The sequence below is a fragment of the Clarias gariepinus genome, chromosome 1, assembly GCF_024256425.1.
Source record: "Clarias gariepinus isolate MV-2021 ecotype Netherlands chromosome 1, CGAR_prim_01v2, whole genome shotgun sequence".
Classification (NCBI taxonomy): domain Eukaryota; kingdom Metazoa; phylum Chordata; class Actinopteri; order Siluriformes; family Clariidae; genus Clarias; species Clarias gariepinus.
Genome location: NC_071100.1, coordinates 23923003 through 23940973, shown reverse-complemented (window position 1 = coordinate 23940973; position 17971 = coordinate 23923003). Strand labels below are relative to the sequence as shown.

The following is a 17971-nucleotide window of genomic DNA, read 5'->3' as shown; positions in this document are numbered from 1 at the left end:
AAAATTATAGATGAGTCCAATGTTTGCTTATATCGAACATCTTTTTTTTTTTTTTAGCTGCTTAACGTCAATTAGAACCGTAAACACTACACCCATTGCTAAATAGCAAAAATAATGCAACAGTTAAAGGTCATTGGACATTTTTCAGATTTTTCTTTCACCACTATCAGATCCTCCAATCTCCTCTGGCAAAATTGTGTGGCAAAAAAAACCTACAGATAAGATCATGCTTTAAACTCTACTGACAAAACCACAACATTTGACCTCTTGCTATCTTCACCTGACGAAACCAGAAGTGCAAGATACTACACACAGACCTCATTACGCGCAAAAACTGCTAAAAACATGCAAAAACAGAGCGAACACATAGAAAAGGAGCATTTAAAACCAAATCAATACAAAAACACAGTGACCTTATACAATGCCAAACCACAAAATTTGCAATGTGTGTGTATGTTTCTGGATTTGATATAATCATAAGATTTGTAAAACTGGCTCTCATAATATTGCCATATATATGTTAATTTCACAGATGTGGGTATTGCTATGCTCAGTTCTGTTCAGTTCCAAGCTTCTAATGGCATTTTTCTGACCCAGAAATGGTTCAGATCCGCCACCACTGCAGAGCTGCTCAGCCCTTTTCCTTTTCTGTTCTTCCTATAAAGATAACTCACAGGAGCTTGTGGTTCAGGGAACTGGACACATTTTAATACAATTGTTATCGAAGGCTCTAAAATAACAAAGTGCTCCTTCACCAAAAAAAAAAGAAAGATCTCACCAGCTCATCATAAAACACACCAACACACAGACTCTTTCAAACACACACCTGGTAAAGAGCTGATGAGGAAATACCCAGGTGTCCTCAGCACACCTTGTTACACAAGCCAACGAGATCAGTAGCATGCGAGTATGAGATCACTTCAGTGTGCTTGAGAGCACTTACTTATTCACATCTTTTTACACACACGCACACACTGCAAATGATACAGGAGCATGCTGCTTAAACTGACACACACACACACACCTGTTTTTAAATTGCGCATCGCCTTTTTTCCATCTGCTACAATCCCAGAGAAAATTGTTTTCGAATTGCTGCCTAATTGCCTCTTTTTATAAAAACTGCTGGCCTGTGAGTAAAAAAGAAAATCAAAGCGAATGAAGAATGATCAACACCAGGGCGTCCTTACCCTGCACTCACACTGCGACAAAACAACAAGCAGGCAGTTTTTTATTCTTAAAGGTCATGACTAAGTTATTTAGTACACCGACACTAAAAAAAAGTTTGTGGTTGTTCTGAGGAATTTATTAGTTGATTCGCATTTGCTGCCCCGTAACTACATTAGCCTTGAGGAATTAGATAACACGGACACTATCCATTCTGCTTTAAAAAAAATAAAAACAATTTTTTACTAGTTTGCACAGTTAAAGATTCTCTACAACATTAGAATTTCCCAGGATTGCTTGGTGACAGAGTTCATTCAGGTTCCTCAGTCTGGCACATCCAGACATGCCGTCCCTACGCTTATATGTTAGTTTGATCATTTCAGAGTCAAGTGTCTTATGGTTGAAGAGTGTGTGTGCACCAAATGATTGCGACAAATGACCAATATATCTGGTTAGAGGGGGAAAAAACGTGCCAAAACCTGCAGTTCCATGAACGACCACTGGGGGCTCCAAAAATAATGAGAAAAAGCCCAATTTTACAACAGAAATAAACAAGTTTAAAACCTGGCACAAAAAAAAAAAAATTAATCTTAATAGCTAGATTTTTCATACATGGCAAAAGCGCAGAAAGTTAATTTCCATGTAACTTCTCAGTTAAAATGATATTAAGCTATAAAGTTATGCATTATTACAGGCGTGGCTGATGTGAGCGACAGCTGCAGTGCACTGGAATCATTATTATTAACCAACCACAAGAAATGTAGGAGTTGACCTGGAATGACGTGTAGGGTATGGATGATGGGATTCAACTAAAAAGCATTAGCATACATTAATGCTAGCCATCATAGCGTTTTACTTAAAGCTAAAGTTAAGCTCGGTAGCTTGTGGGTAAATCGGATGCGTTCCAAACAGCAGCGGTCTGTTTGTTCTGTCCATTCACATATTTATAGATTAACCAGGCTTTAGACAGAGTCAGCTCCCGCCAAGACGGCAGCAACCAGAGAGCTCCTACAGCTGAGCTTTAAAAAAAAAAAAAAAACGTTTGAGTGACATCACAGGGTTTGTCCAGTTCTTTTTATACAGTCTATGTGCATTTGGGCTTAAGCAGCTTGTCCTCTACTGTATCTTTTTTTTCCTCCAGAAAAATAACTAGCAGGAAAGTGGAGCCTTAAAAAAAAAAAAAAAAAAAGGAAAAAGAAGACCTTACCGAGTTGGCAGAAGAGTAACGAATAGAGTGAGAGCTTGACCCTGCATGCCTTTACGCTCACCACAGCGACTAAAGCCAGATAGAAACACAAAGCCCTTTAAACGGACATCGCCTTCTGCCTCTAACACCGCCACAATCCTCTGCCAGCGCTTCCATGACAACGCTTGCACTTCGCAGAGATTTGTCTGATCCAAGAGATAAAAAGCAAAAAAAAAAAAAAAAAAAAAAAACTGGCAATAAATATCAGCCACTAATTTCTCTGAATAATATTGGCACATGAAGTTCTTCGCGTCCCCCAAAGACAGAGAGAGAGAGAGAGAGAGAGAGAGAGAAAGAGAGAGAGAGAAAGAGAGAGAGAGAGAGGGAGAGAGAGAGAACTCTAGGTGGCCGTGTGCCTGGAAAGTGGGAGGAGGGTGTGAAAAAGAGATAGCATATGTTCACTGCAAATTGAAATCACAACTGTTAATTTGGCAGCTTTAATTGCTGGAAGCCGTTCGGGGACGTCATGACTGCTTTTGTTTAAAAGAACTTGAGGCATTCTGATGAAAATAACACATGTGCAGATTACGTGACATGACGTTGTGTTCTTACAGTTTCTATAGAGAACACTGCATGGGCTGAAACTTCCCCCCTGAAGATGCAACATTATTAGAAAGTTCAAGACTTTTTCCGGCTGGAACATGATTTAAAAAAAAGAACAAAATTACTAAAACAAGATTGAGCAAAAAAAAAAAAAAAGAGAAAATCTCATCTTGTTTATCCTCCTGAAAGCACACCAGTGAATAAGGAGCCAATTTAACAACCTGCGGACATCTTGTGATTGGACATCTCGACCTGTGGGAAAGTTGCATTGCATAATGAATTCAGGCTGCAATCCGATACCGACTGTCAACATGCCAATCTCACACGCTGGTGCTGCAGTCGGAATCAAATCTGTTAATGTGGTTTTGTGCCTCACTGAATTGTGCAGGTGAAACAAATCAGATTTTAAAATACTAGGAGATTGTGACTGAAATATAAGGAAAAAGGAAACGTATTTCAGTTCGGGGAAACCTGTAGTCATCTACAGTGGTAATAAGTACTGTATAGTAGAAAAGGTCAAAAGTTCACCGTGTGAGCATGTGCATGCCAGGTTTATCATTAATATCATTATTATTATTACTCATATCTTTAAAAAAGTGTAACCTTATATCTGAAATAGAAATATCTAGTCTAAATTACACAAATGGTATCAAACTTTAGAGCCCTGTTTCTTAAAACAAATGACTGGCAATGTTTAAAAAATCATTATACTGTATGTCTAATATCATTATTACCATGATGTTAAGACCCTGTTTACAGGCATATATACAGTATATACACACACACACAGGTATGCATGTAAGTGCTTAGATAAAAGAGCTCTACCTTTCCAAATCTCTTGTTTCCATGGAGTGGGCCACATTAGTTAGATATATTTAGGAGCTACAATTATTATTATTATTATTATTATTTTTTTTTTTTTTAGAAGTGGTGAAAGATATTAAAAGCAGCCACAAAAGCCCGTGAGTGGGACCGCCAATATGGCTTTCCAACACGTCCGTATGTCGAAGCAGCACATGACAGACAGACGGACAGATTACTGGAAGGTTTACGGTGTCAGCCGTGCTGTAACACGTTTACTATAACTGTAAAAACGAATAAGTGAAACCGCATCCAAACATGCAGAGACCAGCTCAGTGTATGAACACAATTCAGCAATAAACCACACACACGCAGAGTTAAAGTGCAGGCAAATGCCACGGATCAGAATTTAGCGGTGATTATAAACGAATTCGGTTTGCTTCAGAACACAGCCGAGACTCACTAAAGAATGATTCATTCTGCGTAGACTAACCAGACAGGACTAGCCTGGGTGGAGAACGGCATCCTGCCCAGGCCTCCACACCCAGCTCGAACCCAAACACAGTGCTCAGGGCCATCTTAGGAACATAGTAAAGTAACATCGTCATCTTCAGACATGAAACCTGATTTAGAAACAAATGATTGGCGAAAAATACAATCCTCAGGACATGATCAGATAAACCTGTGAGATATATATATATATATATATATAAAAAGCACTGACGAGCTGATGACAGGAACAAAAAATGGTAACAATAAAAACAAATTAGTAACAGGCTGATTTAAAACCCTGTTGTTTTGTGTGCGTGTGTGCGTGTGTAAAAAGAGAAAAAGCCATGTCATATAGTAATGTGAAGAGTCTTGGCAAAAATAATGTTTTTGCTTCTCCTGTTCTCCTCCCTTCTGTATTTCTGCTTCATCAGTCCTCCTCCCTGAATGTGATGGTGGGTGGTGTCTTCATTTCTTCTCTTTGCTGATTCGCTCTGGGATCATCCTGACGTCCGGTCTGGCACTCCGCTACACCACGCTACTACATAAACTGCATCTGCACCAAACAGAGATGGCAAAGGCTTAAACAGGGAGATTATTTTAAACCTGCATACTTTTCTGAACTAGTTTCCAACACCATACAAAGAAACACATCCTGAATATACGCTCGGTGTTCATATCTGTATGTATACACCATTACTAACTGTAGCCCCTGCACAATTCATCTCTTCCTCCTCCTCATATATCAACAGGAAAAGAAGCAGTGAGCAGATTTTATTTGCATGATGGATCCTCCGCAGCAGATGGTAATGTGTGCTGATGGTATTAGTGTTCGGGGCTTCACACACTTTACTAGCACTGCTGAGTTAAGAATAAGTTCCCCAAGCAAGAATTCACTTCAGCAAACAGCAGTCTTCAGACTCGAGGATAAATCGAAGAATAAGGAGTTGTAACAAGTGTGTGTGTGTGTGTGTGTGTGTGTGTGTGTGTGTGTATATACAGTACAGGTGTGATGCAATGCCACTATCTATCTGTTTCTAACATAAAAGTAGCCAAGCAAATTTAAAGCTCGGTGACCCTGAACAGACAGTTATTAATGTTAAAGTAAAGAGAAGCTTCATAAACGCTTGCATCGGCATTAAAAGGAAAACAGAACAAAAAAAAAACCTCTGCTGACTCGACATTTTTGTTGCTCACACATTTCTAGTCTTTAACCCTTCTTCCTTATAGTTTAAACAAACCGCTAAATGAAGAAAAAAAAAAAAAAAACTACATGTATTAATCACATTAGCCAAATTAGGAATCGGGTATAATATTATTACAGTCCTATTCATAGTGTTTTTTTTATTATTATTTTTTTTTATAAATACTCCAGCAATAGGTTGTGCATGTGTGAGGCTTTTGTCTTTTTTTGTTCTTTTTTCTATACACACTGTTGTTGAGTGTGTGTGTGTACCTGAGCTCCAGGAACCGGAGCAAACGGGTTGGTGGATCTGATAACAGGCTGGTACATCATGGGCTGTGGCGCCATCACTGGAACCCCTCCCATCTGGCCCATCTGAGGAGGGACCTGTTCGACACACACAACCTTATTGACCATCAATGTGTATTTATTTTTTTTTATAATGCTTGCATGTTATGGTTCTGTGCAGCTGAAGGAACTCACCATTCCATACACAGGCACTTGAGGTGGGGTCATGGGGAAGGCCATGGGAGCTGGAGCTGGAGCCTGCTGGGACAACACAGTACAGATGTATTGTTGTTAAAAGGTATAGACGTCAAACGTATGTGTTTGAACCAGAGTACAGGACACAGTAGCTTCCCACTGGCCCCGCAGGCTTTTACAGTATAGACAGGTTCGACAGACACACTAGTGCCAGAGAGAGATGAAGAGTGCACTGCTCTGTTCTCACCCTTTATTTATTTATTATTATTTTAAGCAGCTAAGCAGCTCTCATCCCTCCCCTCTGAGAGAGCTCTCGGCCAATCAGCTCTCTCTAGACCCCCGGCTGCGAGAGGTTACAGCATCACCTGGGAATCAAACTCTCGATCTCCGGATAATAGGGCAAGCACTTTACCACTGATGTTTTAATTAGCATCAACTTTAAATCATTCACACTAGCAAGCTACAAGGCATTTTAAGCTCGACCCTTGTGATATAAAGAGACCACCGTCACTATAACATACATTGATAAGCCTTAACATTCAAACAACCTACAGTATGCGGTGGCTGTTGGATATTGGATTTGTGCAATCTGAAAAGGGATGTCAGGAATTTTAAGCCTGGGTTGGTGGCCTTGGTCTCTTTACACTGACTTTTCTCAGCAGTCTGTGCTGCACTGGGGTTTCTGTGGGATGGGACTGGACAGGCTAGAGTTTGGTCCCTGTGCGTATGGGTGAGACTTGGATACCCATGATCCTGTGTGTGTAATTGTTATGGCTGACGGTGTAAGTGTGTGACCTGTCCAGTTACAGCAAAAAGTGATCATTAGTTGTTTTTTTCACCTGGTGATCTAACCGCAGCTAAACAAACATCATAGAATTAGTGGGAAGAACTAAAAAAAAAAAAAAAAAAAAAAAAAAAAGAGGAGAAAGTTGCTCCTGGTGACCCGCATCTCAAGCTTATATCAAAAGCTCACAGTCTCCTGTCACTTTGTAGCTCGCTTGTGTGAAAGCTGAGAAACCCTGCTGGTTTATTTGAATACTGCAGTCTGGAGGAGTAAATGTGAGTGGAACAGAAGCATTAGATAAGGTAGAACACGCACACACTTACAGTACATATCCACATGTACAGCAACATCAACACATGAAGGGAAAAGGCATTAAACGACACACCATGTCTGTGTATGTACTGTACGTCCAATTTCTACAGACATGCGTCAAGCAGCTAAAACTGGAAAAAACTCAGGATTTACATTGTCGCATGCAAAAACTAAATCTACATTTAGTTTGCATGACGTGAAGCACAAAGATGAGACGCATGCATGTGTGCAAAAGGAAAAAAGTAAAAAAATAAATAAAAAAAAGGATATGGGACTGATGGTACAGACTGCTCAATTACACGGGATACTTACATAACCGGTATAGAACATTCCACTCTGCTGGGTTAGGCACACAGGAGGGGGGAGAAAGAGAGAAAGAGAGAGACAGACAGAGAAAAAGAGACAGGGAGACAGAGAGCAAGACAGAAAGACAGACAGAGAAAAAGAGACAAGAAGACAGAGCGGGACAGAGAGAGAGGAAGGAATGGAGAAGGAGAAGACGTTAGACATGAGACATTTGCATGAACCAGTGCTGACCACAGTGGAGAAGGAGTAAGGGGGGGGGAAGAAAAAGACAAGGTGGAGAAGGAGAAGAGAAAAGGAGAGAGGAGAGGAGAGGACAGTGAGAGGTTAGTCTGAAGTATATACTTAAACAGACAGTGATGTATAGTCGTTCCCGCAGAGGACAGGTCATAAAACTGAAATTCAAGAGCAAGCGGAATGCGTACACAGAGAAAATCATAAAACAAACAGTCCCGGACGTGTAACTCCAAATACATAGAATAACCAAGCTGATGTACCATATGCATGTCCGGTCTACAACACACACACTGTTTAAGATAAAACCAATCTCCGATCCTCTCCATGTTACATTTGACAGCAGCATATAATTCTACAGTGTGACCCACCTAAAGAACAAACTGTCGACCCCGAGACGCTACACAATTCTATGTAAAGATCAGCGAATGTGACAGTCTAAAGTACTGATTAGAATGAAAGGATGAAAAAAAAAAACTGTCATACTGACTTCAAAATTATTATTATTTTTTTTTAAACTAAATCATTACTCTATATAGGTTGTAAAATGTTGAAGTTCCTCCTCAACACTGCAGGTGGCGCTGTCTAAACTATTCATTCTAACATTGGGAGGCAGCCCAGCATCATGTGCAGTGTATATAATTATATGGTACGTTTGTTTAGAATTGTGAAGACATCTAAAAAGAAAATGGACTCTGGAAATTAGTTTAAGAATATAGTAAATAAAAAATGATTACGAAACTTATAAAATCGCAGGACAAATCGTATCATAACCTACAGTAGGTATCATGATGATATCGTATCGGGTGACCCTTGGTCATTCCCATCCTCACTGATTAGACTCGGTGTGTAATTACAGTGAAGTACGTCTAGTGTTTAGTCAATGCCATTTACTTTAAATACACACACACACAAAATAAATATTGGCCTACATTACAAAAGGGTCATGTGTTTTAAGCTTGTTTTAATTTCCAGGATGTTTATCTCACTTTAACACGGAGCCGTAGCACTAACTAAAAGTGCTGTTCAGACCATTCAAGGATTTCGTTTGTATCTACTGAACTGTTAACTCAGAGTTCGATTTCCAAAAAACTACATCCGGATTAACCGTCCTAACATCTAGAGGAAAAAAAAAATATATATATATTATATATATATATATATGAAGGCGTCACACAGTTCGATTTGTCCTTTCACACTCTTATGACATGACGGGTTCTGATAGTGTAGCGACTCTACAGTGGAGCTGAAGCAGCTGGAGTTAAGAAGGTGTTTAGTAATCAGCTTCTGCAGCAAATACATTTATTTGCATCATTCATGGACTTAGAGTAGACAAGGTAAAATCTCCTTTTAAAGTGTATGTGTATGTGTGTGTGTGTGTGTGTGCATGTGTGTGTGTGTGTGTTCTCACCATGTGGGGCACATGCATGGCGGCAGGTGGCATGGGCGCAGGACTCCAGGCAGTCGTGCTGCTCATGGTTTTGGACTGCCAGTTTGTGCCGCCAGTCATCTTCTTTTCCCCAGGCTGTGTCCAATGCATGTCCGGTCTACAACACACACACACAGCTTAATATGGATATCATTTACTGCAGAGATAGGTGCTATGCTCATGAGGGGGAAATTTTTTTTTTGGTAATATTGAGTGCTACTCACTTTTTGACTGACGATCCACTAAACTGCAGATCTGTAACATAAAAGGAAAGAGTGAGCCAGAGAGAGAGAGAAAGGAAGGGGGAGAAAAAAAAAAGAGGTCTGTTAATGAAGATGTTTGGGGAGCTGCAACCCCCCCGGGAGTGTAACAGATTCGCGCCGTTTTGATTAAGACTTTCGTTTTCATTCAGCTGCATGTCTGCTGCTCCAACACACACACACACACACACACACACTCGTAAGCATTTGCTCTATAATCCAACCTGAGATAAATATCTTGAGCAAGACATACATTATCGGATGTCCTTGTTTATTCCCAAACACACCCTCACTCACACAAACTCTCTGCTTCACCTCATCCCATCCACCTTGTACATGCAGTTTATAAAAGAGCTGTATAACACTGCAACAGCTACAGTCGAAAGGTTTGGCTTTTCACAAAGCAATATTTTTAAAAAGTAACAGAAATAGATTATTATTGTTTTTTTAAACAAACATCAGACGTGAACTAGAGTTGAGATGAAAGTGTGGACAACAACAGAGTGTGTGCACTCACTGCCTACGAGGTTGGCCAAGGAGGAGTCGAGGTCGTTGGCCAGCAGCTTGCCCCCTGTGTGCGGGGGCATCATGGGAGCCTGAGTGTGAGCTGGTAATGTGGGCTTCAACAGGTCTCCTAGAGAATCAAACCCTGTGAGGAAGACGAGAGAGAGACAGAGATTCAGACGAGCTGTTAAATATTGAGTGTTAGAAGCTGAAGGTACAGAACAAAAAAAGTGTTTTGTTTTTGTATTCTGACAGAAAGCATGCAGAAGAGCAAACAGACAGGGAGCGAGCAGCAGAAGAAGTGTTTCCAGCACGGTCGAGCAGGGTTACACGGTGTTAAGCCAGAAGAACCGAGATCTGAATGAATGTGAGAGATTCCGTCATGTGCCGAGACGCATCATAAGGCTTTTACAAAACAGGTTGTCTTTACCTCTATATACTACGATTCATATTCAGAATATAAAATTTTCTTGCATTATTTGTATCATCTTCACCGTACCATCTGGTGATACCCAGAAGAGGATGCATTGTCTTTACGTCTGGCTGTCTGATTCCTCTCAGGATTTCCTCCTCATCTTTCTTATTGCCATTGTTGCCTCTGGCTTGTTCATTAACAACCTACATCCGTATTTCTAACGTATAGAAATTTGACGTGACAAATTTAGATACGTCTTTTGTTAAAACTGCTATACCAATAAAATCAAACTTTGTCCACCTGTCTATTTACTGGCCTACTTGTGCTCGATAGTGATTTATGGCTCAGGTAAATCATTTTGTCAGAAGTTGTTCACTTATATACTGTACAGCGGTAACACGGAATTCGTTATATATTTCCGTGACTTGAGTTTGAATTCCCTCTTTGTGCATTTTACCCAACGACAGCATTTCTTAGGTAGAAAAGTGCTATTGAGGGCATTGCGGCTCCTTCGCAGATTTCACAGTCCTGTTTCCTGCCTTTGTGAAACTTGAAACAGGAAACAACATGATGAGTTCAACCGTGTTATTCGCCACTCCACGTCTGAAGCAAAGCCGCAGCTGTAAATATGCCCCGAGACCAAGATATGATGTAAGATAACAAGGTATTGCCATTTAACTTAAATCAACGAAACATTTTTCCAATGGGTATTATTTTAGCTTTTGTAACAGGCTTTGGAAAAACACACATGATGTTATCAGTCAGGCTGAATTGAACTGAATTGACTCGTAAGGTCTGAGCATAGAGATAATTCATAGAGCGGGTGCTCACACGCTTGATTGCTGCTTTCGTGTTGGTCAATTGTGCAGAGTAATGCAGCAAATCCTCCTGTACACAATCCTCGGCAGTTATTCAGTGAATGGCACAGATTTGAGAGAGAGCGCGAGAGAGAATGTTGCCTGAGAGGCATGTTGTCCTCTTAAACCAGCCCCCGACCCCATGCTAAGAAGTCTACCATGAGATATATTTACAAGAGAATGACTGATTATTATATTCAACATTTCAGAAAGGCCAAATTATTGGTTAATTATTAAAATTACTGTTAAATAATTATATAAACTGAAATGACTGGAATTAGGTCAGGAACTGTTAAACACTGTTATTATTAAACCCTAAAAGGACAGCGCTGAATAATTATAATTTAATTATTTATTACAGATACCTTCCAGTAGACTGAAATAATTTTTTCGCATATTCTAGTTGGCCAGGAGTAGCTCAGTGGTTAAGGACTACGGTTCGGAAGATCCCAGGTTCAAACCCCACAACCACCAAAGTTGCCACTGTTGGGCCCTTGAGCAAGGCTCTTAACCCTCAACTGCTCAGATGTATAATGAGATAAAAATGTAAGTCGCTCTGGATAAGAGCATCTGCCAAATGCCTAAATGTAAATGTAGTTAGGGTCAGAAAGCAGGGTCAGCCAGGATACAGCACCCCCAGGAGCAGATCGGGTTAAGAGCTTTGCTCAACAGCAGCAACTTTGTGGTGCTTGGGCTCGAACCTCCGATTCTCCAATCAGAAACCCAGTAACCTACAGCCTTAACCATTTGATCCAGAAAAAAAAGGCTTTACGTTGCTAGCGAGCATAAAGAGTGGACTTTGGAGCGATGAAAAAAGGTTATGTGTTCTGATGGAGTAATGGGTGTGTCAAAGTAAGACGGGAAGTGAATGAAGCAATACAGCACCCACCATACAAAGCCATCTGGGGTCGCGTTAGTCAATCGGCAGCGTTATGTGGCAATAAAATGAAGTCAACCGATGACCTGAATGTTTTTTCTGATTGCATGGACGTATTCCAGGACTCAAACAGAGAAAAGGTCTGGCTCTGGGAGCACAAGGAATCATTTTCACATATGAACTGACCACCATGATTTGCACCGTAATCAGAGCGGTTTTGTTGCAACACTGTATCTGGCACGGTCGTGCTTGTAGAGAATTCAGACCAACACCCAACATTAAGATTTGACAAATTATCCATGACCGGTTATATTTTATACCAATTTTTACTACCATGCATGCTGAGCTGTACCAAAACTAAAAGCCCATGCTAAAGCCAGAGCCAAGCCAGGGCATAGGAATGATAGACATTCTGATTAATGTAGATTTGTACATTTTAAAGGGTAATCTTATGATTTAAAATAACAGAATAATCCTTTTAGTTTTACCTTTTAATATCTCACTATGAGCTTCATCTTGCCCCTATCGTCATCATTCTTTTCTTTACACAGGTCTTGTGTGTCGTTTATAATGTTGTGTAACCAACCAGGTAAATCTCTTTTACGTTTTTAAATAAATATCGTCAAAGGTATGGTCACGCTCGTGCATGAGAACAGCTGCTGCCTTTCTCACACTTAATAGTTCACTCCATAAGGGAAGCACAACAGCTTCAGCTGAATATAAGCAGTCAGAAAGAGAGAGAGAGAAAGAAAGCAAGTGTGGCTGTTGGACAGATTGTTGACACAAGACACCCTCACTGCTTTACCAGAAACATAGAAGTGTGTGAGTGAACTCACTGCACAGTCAGTACAGTCCAGAAGAGAGAGAGAGAGAGAGAGAGAGAGAGAGAGAGAGAGATAAAGAGTTTGAAGTACTGTGGTTAGTGGGAGCTGAGATGCATCTATCTGTGTCCTCCTGCTTTATTTGGACTAGCCCTCAAGTGAAAAAGCATCTAACAGATGGAGAAAGTATGAGTCAGCAACAACCCTTTAAAACACCACACACACTCTCGAACCTGCCAACAGGCAGCGGCACAGGTTGTTCTGTTACACTGAAATGAAATGTGGAGAGAGAGAGAGAGAGAGAGTAAGAGAGAGAGAAAGGTTAAAAAGGATAAAGAATGAGGAAAAGGGAAAAGGAAAAGTAGGAAAAACAGAATGGGGGGAAAAGACTGAAAATTACAGCAAGGAAAGGGTAAAAACAAAAATAAATAAATAAAAGTTGAAGCAGAAAAGGAAGCTTTGGCTTGGCTGCATCACTTTCTGGGCCTGAAGCCTGAAATGAGGAGTCTTAACATGAACCACGTAGGCATGAAGAGATTCCAGTCGTTAGAGAAACACTGTTTAAACACTTCAGTAGTTGCTTGTCTGGGGTGAGTCACATTACAACCTTAAAGCTGCATACACTGATATATATATATATATATATATATATATATATATATAATTTAAAATAAAAAAAACTGTAATCAGGGGAGAGATTCTCTCTTTAAAGACATTGCTTCCTTCTCATTGAAGCTGTGTACAAAAGGTTATAAAGTGAATTCATGCAAATTCAAACAGTTTATTTAGCTGCACATCAGACATGTCCTAAACTCATCTGTTAAACTGACTGGACCAGAATGCGAGGTCCACTGAGCAGAACTGAGCAGACTCGTAATGCAATTAAACTTAACCCTGGATGACTTCAATAAGACCTTAAGACATTAAAAGGTACAATATTTTATACATGTTTTTAACATTCTACACTCTTATACACGTGCTTCAGCTGAAATATCCCTTTGATAACACAGTTTTGTCTCCCTGATTCGTCCTCCAAACAGACTACTTCAGGCTCTCTGCATGTAAATAAGCTGCCGCTGAGCCACGCCCTCCAGAAAACAGAGCTGAGCAACACCTGGGAGAGGGGTCTCTTATTTGAGATCACAACAGGGAAAAAATCTAATTGCCTTGCTTTAAGCCTGGGGAGTACAGAAATGAAAAACAGACAAAAAGCAGGGAATGTTTATTATATATTTTTTTACACCCCTTATGTTCTGTGCACACAACCACACCGGAAATCCACCTAAAAGACTAAACAGTAAATTTTCCATAATAGGCCATCCTATTAAAGTCAGTGTCTTTTCCTCATCACAGATGGGGTGTTTATGTCCCTCTAGTGTCGCTGGGCTTTATCTAGTGTCCACAGCTGGCACGTGTGACTCTCCCATGTAGAAGTGTAAGGCAGACAAAAAAATGAAACAGAAATGTTGCCATTTGTCATTCAGAACAGGGGCCGGATAAACCTGTTAAAGAGAAGCGCGACACCCAGCTCTATTAAAGCACGACAAAGCAGAGAGGTTAGCTGAGCAGAGGGTTAAAGCGTTTTTTAGCTTGCTGACTGATACGGCAGTGGATTAGCTGCTTAAATAAGATCCTTTTGCGAGGATTTTACCAGCTGCTGGCTTCACATCGTTATTGGCACCTTGAGCCCCAAACACTGCATCAAAATCTACATTCATGGCGGAAATACGTGCAGCCTGCTGGGGAGTGCTGCCCTCCATACCTAAGGACAAAAAAAAATAATGATAATTTTTTTTTAAATGCGAAATGACAAGCATACGCACAACCTTAGTCCAGGCTCGAAGGTTTCATCCTGATTTTCTGCACAGGTAGATGATGCGTACAACAAGAAATCACCTTTCACTGCGTTAGTCATGTGCTCAGATCTGCACCTGGCACAGCTTCATTCACACCCGAGTGCTGAGATACACAGGACTCGTACTGATGCTTCCAAATTAAATTTTCGCACTTGCATAACGTTTAATTTAACACACCGGTTCGAGAGCTTTACCACGAGATATCATGTGACAAACCACAGCAGATCCAAACATTTTATAATCTGATTAACTAATTCATATATTTTATTATTATGACATCATCTCTAACGTCTACAACACAGTAAATAATCTGGTATAACACCTTCACTATGGTGCTGACAGCAGGATCAGACACAAGGTTTATGTTAATGTGCTTACTCCGATATATTGTCATTTAATCAAGATAACACTTCTAACTGTTGCTATGGTGATGGTTTTCCATAAGGAATGAAAAAAATAACTGTTTCTAGCTGCTGTAGTTTAAGTGTTAAAAGTGACTAACTTGTTAGATGGACATTGGGAAAACACTCTTATCCAGTGTGATACTTTGAAGTTATTTTATATATATATTATTATTATTTTTTTTGGTTAAACCAAATAACCAGGAAACAGTTGGGACTTTTTCTTATCATTAGTGACGCGGCTGTACGATGCTGGAATAGGATACAGTCTAGATGCAGGTCTTCCTCGATGGAGATGGTTAAGCAGATGGGAATTGACATGGTGCATACCTTCAGAATGTCATTTAAAAAAGTTTTTTTTTGTGTGTGTTTTTTATAAAAGGTACAACCATTCAGCACTGGTCAATATTTGCTCCATTTAGATCAGTACAAGAGGGACTAATTTAATGCGTCAACAGATGATCGGAGTGAACAAATGAGCGGGAAATGGATGAGTGAAAATATCAATAGCAGTATGATTGCAACCATCTCTTTCTATCAAATACGTCACAGTGTAATGCCGCTCACATGGATATTATTTCATGTGGGAATCTCACGAGTTTAAAACCCGATGACATCACAGCCAAGTGTGGGCCCGTAGTCGAACAGCAAGATGCTCTATGAAATCACTCTCTCCAGAGCAAAATGCGGCACGTGTGTGAGGTTGTGTATGTAGAAGGCGACGAACAGCACTTTTCAGCTGTTTTGTGATGTACCATAACCATTGTTTTGTGAGACAATGCTATTTTTTTTTTCTTTTTTTAATCCGAGAGTGATATGGAGGAGTCTTACCTCCCCAGGCACTGCTGGCTATGGATGGAGTGCTCTGCACGGCAGGGATGAAAGCTGGCTGGAGGTCGAACAGGTCGCTGGTGAGGTTTGGCACGCTGTGGATGAGATGCAGAGCCAAGAGGTCATTACAATACAGTCTACAACTGTCAAAGGAATAATGAGAAACGTCTGTAGAGAGTAGACAGGACTATGGAGAGTATGGGGTAAGTGATTGAAGTGAGAACAGTGTGTATATATATATGAGAGTGTGTGTGTGCGCGTGAGTGAGTGTGTGTGTGAGAGAGTATAAACCTGTTGGTGACAGGGGCAGTACTGTGGTTGGAGAACAGGTCCATTGCTCCACTGTGGTGGTTGGCACTGCTTGCAGACGGAGCACCCGGCGACGCTGAGGGAGTGTGCATGCCAATTTCTTTTAGGCGCTGATCCTAAACACACAAACACACTTTTTGTCACCTTACTTTTATACTGATGAAATATCTTTTTCAAAAAAGAAATAAATAAAAAAGGCGAAAAGCTTAAAGACGTGTCTGACAGCCTGCGGCGTGCTGCTGACAGCCTGCGAGAAAATCTAAATATACAGTAAACTCCACTGCACTGTTCACCCTCGGATGAGAAACTCAGGATGCAGCAGCATGCACGGCTGATAGCAGGCTGTGAAGGATTGCAGTTTAAACATGTTTACTAAAGGAACGCTTCAGCACATGCGTCCGATACATACACAGATCCTAAGAATGGACGATTTACAGATTATCATCAACACTAAAGACCTTCACAGCGACAGATTTTTCCTTTAATGATTTAACACTCGGCATTTCTCTCACACTCCTGAAATAGTTTACTGTTTAAAAATACATTTAAAAATTAGTTTTAGATTTTAATAGAATGCTGTAAACGTTTGCGTCTACTGAACGGACAGACATTTGTTAGCCTGGCAAAGTGCAAGACATATTACCCACTTCTTACTTCATGGATCTATTCAAAACCCTGACTGAGTCCAACTTTACTGAGACAAACAAAATAAATCAAAATGTGCAAATGGCTGAAAGTTGTCGGGGACAAGCTGATCAATTAAGCCTGAAGGAACCAGGTAAGCCCACACACAGACATAAACTCAGGCAATCAAAATGCAAAAACGATCCCACAGCTCTTATAAATGATTGCGCTGAAAACTTCACCTCAAAGTCAGACACACACACAAAACCCAGTGTACTGCTAAAATACATCATAACCTCTAAACAACAACATACACTACAGAACCAGACCCTGTGTAGCTTTGAAGTTCATACACAGACTACAGATAAACCAGGCACTAAGCAAACCAGATAACTGCCTTTATCACTCACACACACTGACAACATACTGTATAGTGTATACCCACACACACACACACAGCACTAGCATGTTCTACAGTATATTGTCAAATGTGTAGGATCCATTTATTTATTTATTAATTATAAACAGTCATCAGCATTTGGTGGTGGAGGGTGAAGATGGTGCCAGTGAAAACTACCGTAAATACAAGATCTACAACATGCTGAATAGAAACGACACAGGGCGTTCAGGTCAAACCGGGACTTTCGAGTTCCGTAACATGCAAGTGGTGCAGTCGCAGTAAGAAGTCGTATGTTGCCCTGCAATAACGGAACATCTTTAGTGATAAAACCAGGGCATTTTTCCATTAAAAGGAAAAGACCATTAAAGGAGGAGTTCCTGGGACACCGGCATTTCAGACGTAAAGCAGGCAGTCTGATAATGGTTCTGGTGTACTGAGACAACTTTCTATCTTGATGGTATCCAAGCACTGAGATAAGCGCATTAGTGCGGCAGGGGATTATATAGAGAAATAAAGATAGAGTTTTTAGTGCTTATACATTACGTTGTTTTTTTTTTTTTTTTTTTTTTTTTGATTCTGCATAATCAAAAGTTCTGGTTTTGACTTGAACACCATTATATTTTATTACTACCATTCCATTGCTGTAATGCAACTTGGGACAAGAAAAATCTAAAAGTCTAGTCTAAAGAGAAAACTAGGCCAGTTAGACGCCTCCTATCAGCACATACTGTAAAGAGCTCGAGTTTAGTGTGAAAGCCGCCTAAATAATTAGTATAAGCTTGGCATAAACTACTGCAATAACGGCATGCATGCAAATAAACAAGACGCTGATCCCGAAGGTGATC

The 17971-nt window shown here is 40.3% G+C and overlaps 1 protein-coding gene across 4 annotated transcripts in view; it reads right to left on the bottom strand.

The window, feature by feature from the left end:
* Window positions 1-2712: 2712 nt before the first annotated feature.
* The window catches only part of si:ch211-200p22.4 (phosphatidylinositol-binding clathrin assembly protein), a 53875-nt gene continuing 38616 nt past the window's right edge, over window positions 2713-17971 (bottom strand). The window contains exons 11-19 of one of the 4 annotated variants that reach the window (XM_053515811.1): window positions 16085-16218; window positions 15794-15888; window positions 14357-14467; window positions 9749-9880; window positions 9196-9226; window positions 8954-9089; window positions 5910-5975; window positions 5700-5831; window positions 2713-4799 (exon numbers count right to left, since the gene is read on the bottom strand). In XM_053515811.1, coding sequence (XP_053371786.1) covers window positions 4785-4799; window positions 5700-5831; window positions 5910-5975; window positions 8954-9089; window positions 9196-9226; window positions 9749-9880; window positions 14357-14467; window positions 15794-15888; window positions 16085-16218 — 852 coding nt within the window. In that variant the 3' untranslated portion in view covers window positions 2713-4784. The remainder of the gene's footprint in view (window positions 4800-5699; window positions 5832-5909; window positions 5976-8953; window positions 9090-9195; window positions 9227-9748; window positions 9881-14356; window positions 14468-15793; window positions 15889-16084; window positions 16219-17971) is intronic. The other 3 variants (XM_053515985.1, XM_053515894.1, XM_053516070.1) reach the window with 3 other exon arrangements.